General features: G+C 37.4%; 1 protein-coding gene across 1 annotated transcript in view; it reads right to left on the minus strand.

The window, feature by feature from the left end:
* The window catches only part of CBG04851, a gene marked incomplete at both ends in the record, with an annotated part of 7,139 nt that extends 4,553 nt beyond the window's left edge, over window positions 1-2,586 (minus strand). The window contains 3 exons of the mRNA XM_045238221.1: window positions 957-1,671; window positions 1,718-1,844; window positions 2,274-2,586. Coding sequence (XP_045092782.1) covers window positions 957-1,671; window positions 1,718-1,844; window positions 2,274-2,586 — 1,155 coding nt within the window. The remainder of the gene's footprint in view (window positions 1-956; window positions 1,672-1,717; window positions 1,845-2,273) is intronic.
* Between the last annotated feature and the right edge of the window lie 37 nt (window positions 2,587-2,623).

Raw genomic sequence — 2,623 nt, forward strand, 5'->3', positions numbered from 1 at the left:
CTGCTCGTTTAGGTGTCGATTCCGTGTTACAGGTGTCCAAAGAACAAACAAACATTTGATGGGGGTGGATAATCTCCTCAATCAGTTCTTTTTCAAAATACCGCGGGAGGGCCATACTTGCCATATGGGTTAACCCAGCAGGAAACCCATTCTTTCACATTGACGAAGTCATGTCATCTTGTGTAGAATAGTGAGCGAAAAATGTGCAATTGTCTGAAACCAACCGGGAAAAAAGACTAATCGAGCTAAAAATGACATCCGAGAAAATCGGAAAAGAAAACAATTTGACCGAAAAAATGACGATTAAATTTTCAAACTCCTTCTTTCCAAATTTAAAGCTTCAGAATTGTCAGAATGTTTTTTGGTTCATATTCACATTGAAAAATATAAACATGAAAAAATTTAAAAATTGCATTTTATTTAAAGGTGGGGGACATGAAAAAAAAAATAAATTTCTCGAAATCCCGTTTACATACGCTCCTCGAGGAGTTGAACTTGTGGGGGGCGAGGATTGAGGGTGCGGCGCCGCTACCGACTGAGCCACGCGGGTAAAGAGAAAGCGTCCGCTCCATTGCATACATAAAGGCGAGGACGACAGCTGTACGCAGAGTGACATTAAGCGTTGTACACCGTGACGGTAGAATGCATACTCTAGCTACAAAAAAACTACGAAAAATCTCCTGTCCCCCCACCTTTAAATAACTGCCCCATTTGGGTATTCCTTATTTCTGAATTGAAATGCTTTCAACATCCGGTCTATGACAAATAATTAACCCCTCACGACGCTTATAAAAGTTTCGCCGTTTCGGAAATCCAGGTTTCCAATGTTGTCCCCAAAAGTTTGCAAAACCGTCAAAATCTTTCAACTCTTGATAGCTGATATGAATTTGAAGTTTGAAGATTTTGAAAATGCCTGAAAGTTTATTTAAATTTTGATAAAATATGTCGTAACTCACTTGTCGCAAAAACTTCAAATCTTTTAGCAAAAATGAATTCAGATGAACGTTGATATTAGAAAAATGGACTAATTGTTCCAGCGGCGGAGAAAATTTATAAGATCCAGAATCGAACTGTTCTAGTTTTTTCCATTGCTCGGTGCTTACAATTTCTTCCATGTCCAAATTAAAAGCATCTTTATCACGGCGTTTAAAACCATCAGGACGATTTATAGAAAGTTTTTCAAGAAATTCAGAATCGACAAAGGGTATAACTGCCATAAAATAACTCTGTCGAAAAGCGGATATGTTCAAATTCTTGGTTTTAATAATTTTTGATTTCAGCACATTTTTCAGCTTTTCAGGGAACAATCTGGCCACCGGGGTGCTATCGCGAGGAGACCAATTCACAGTTACCGATAGAGAATTCAGTTCGGTTTTTTGAAATTTTAAAATTCGTTCTAGGTCTCCCATGGCCAGATCCAACGCAGTTATGCCTTTCAAATTTGTGTGTTTCTTCTCGAACATTCTGTCACAAACTCCATTTTCTTTGTCCAAATACTGAATAACATCGGTTTTCTGCTCAGAGTCATATTTAAGAATCATGCAGTCAAATTGAAGAATCATTGCCGAAACGAGGATTCTGGTGAAATTTGTATTTGGAAGATTTGATTCACCAATTCCGTGAATTATTTTTTTCCTTCGAAAATTCCGACATACTTGGCTGAGTGTTAGCCTGTAGTTTTTGTTATTTTTCAATATTTTTCAGAAACAAAACTCACACAGATTTGAAATCGGATTGTTTTGTGATTGCCCGAATAACAACATCTGGCCTTTTACATATTGGAAAATTAGATTGAAAACTAGCAGTCATTTGAAAATGAGTTTCGAAAATTTGTGAATTCAAAACTGATAAAATTGTCGTTTTATGTTACTTGTCTGCGCCTCTTTGGTTTCTAAACGTTGCTCATCTTTAGTGATTTCATCAACTACAAAATTTTTGAAATGTTGAAGTTTGGACTTCAAAAAAAAAAAAAAAGGGCCGAGATTATTTTTTCTCCGGCCCGGCCCGGCCCGGCCCGTTCGAATTTAAGAAAAAACAGAAATTATTGAAGAATTATTTTAATTTATTTCTTAACAAGTAGCATAACAATGTAAAAACCGTATAAATGAACAAGGGGAAACAAAGAAATGGAAACCGGGGGAGAAAATTAAAGCTCATATCAACCAATCCAACAAAAAATATAGAAAAGTAACATAAAATTAACTAGAAAAATCACTACAATTAGTGAGAGAATCAGTCGAGCCAGTGTGGAAATTTCGTGGCTATTTGCGAACCCAGAACGACCATCTCCACACGCTTGTACAGTAATCTTGTTTTTGTTTTATCTAACAAAAACGACGCAGTGCTGAACGTAGTCTCACACATGGCTTCACTGGGAACAATCGAAAAAACGAAAAGTGCTGCTGAGTACAGTCCGGGGTATTCGAATCTTTTTCTTTTCCAATACTCCTCAACCGATTCGTTCGTTGAAGGATCGTAGTACTCGGAGAGATATCTTGAGATTTCCGAAGAAGTGGATGTCGAAAAAAAAACAAAACAAACCCCCGTAAATCGACACGGGCTGCTAAACAATGCGCGCCTCGTCATATCGGAGCATCGTTGCAATAAAAATGGCGAGCGTTCA

Source organism: Caenorhabditis briggsae (genome assembly GCF_000004555.2).
Source record: "Caenorhabditis briggsae complete genome, chrV, whole genome shotgun sequence".
In the NCBI taxonomy this organism is placed as follows: Eukaryota; Metazoa; Nematoda; class Chromadorea; order Rhabditida; family Rhabditidae; genus Caenorhabditis; species Caenorhabditis briggsae.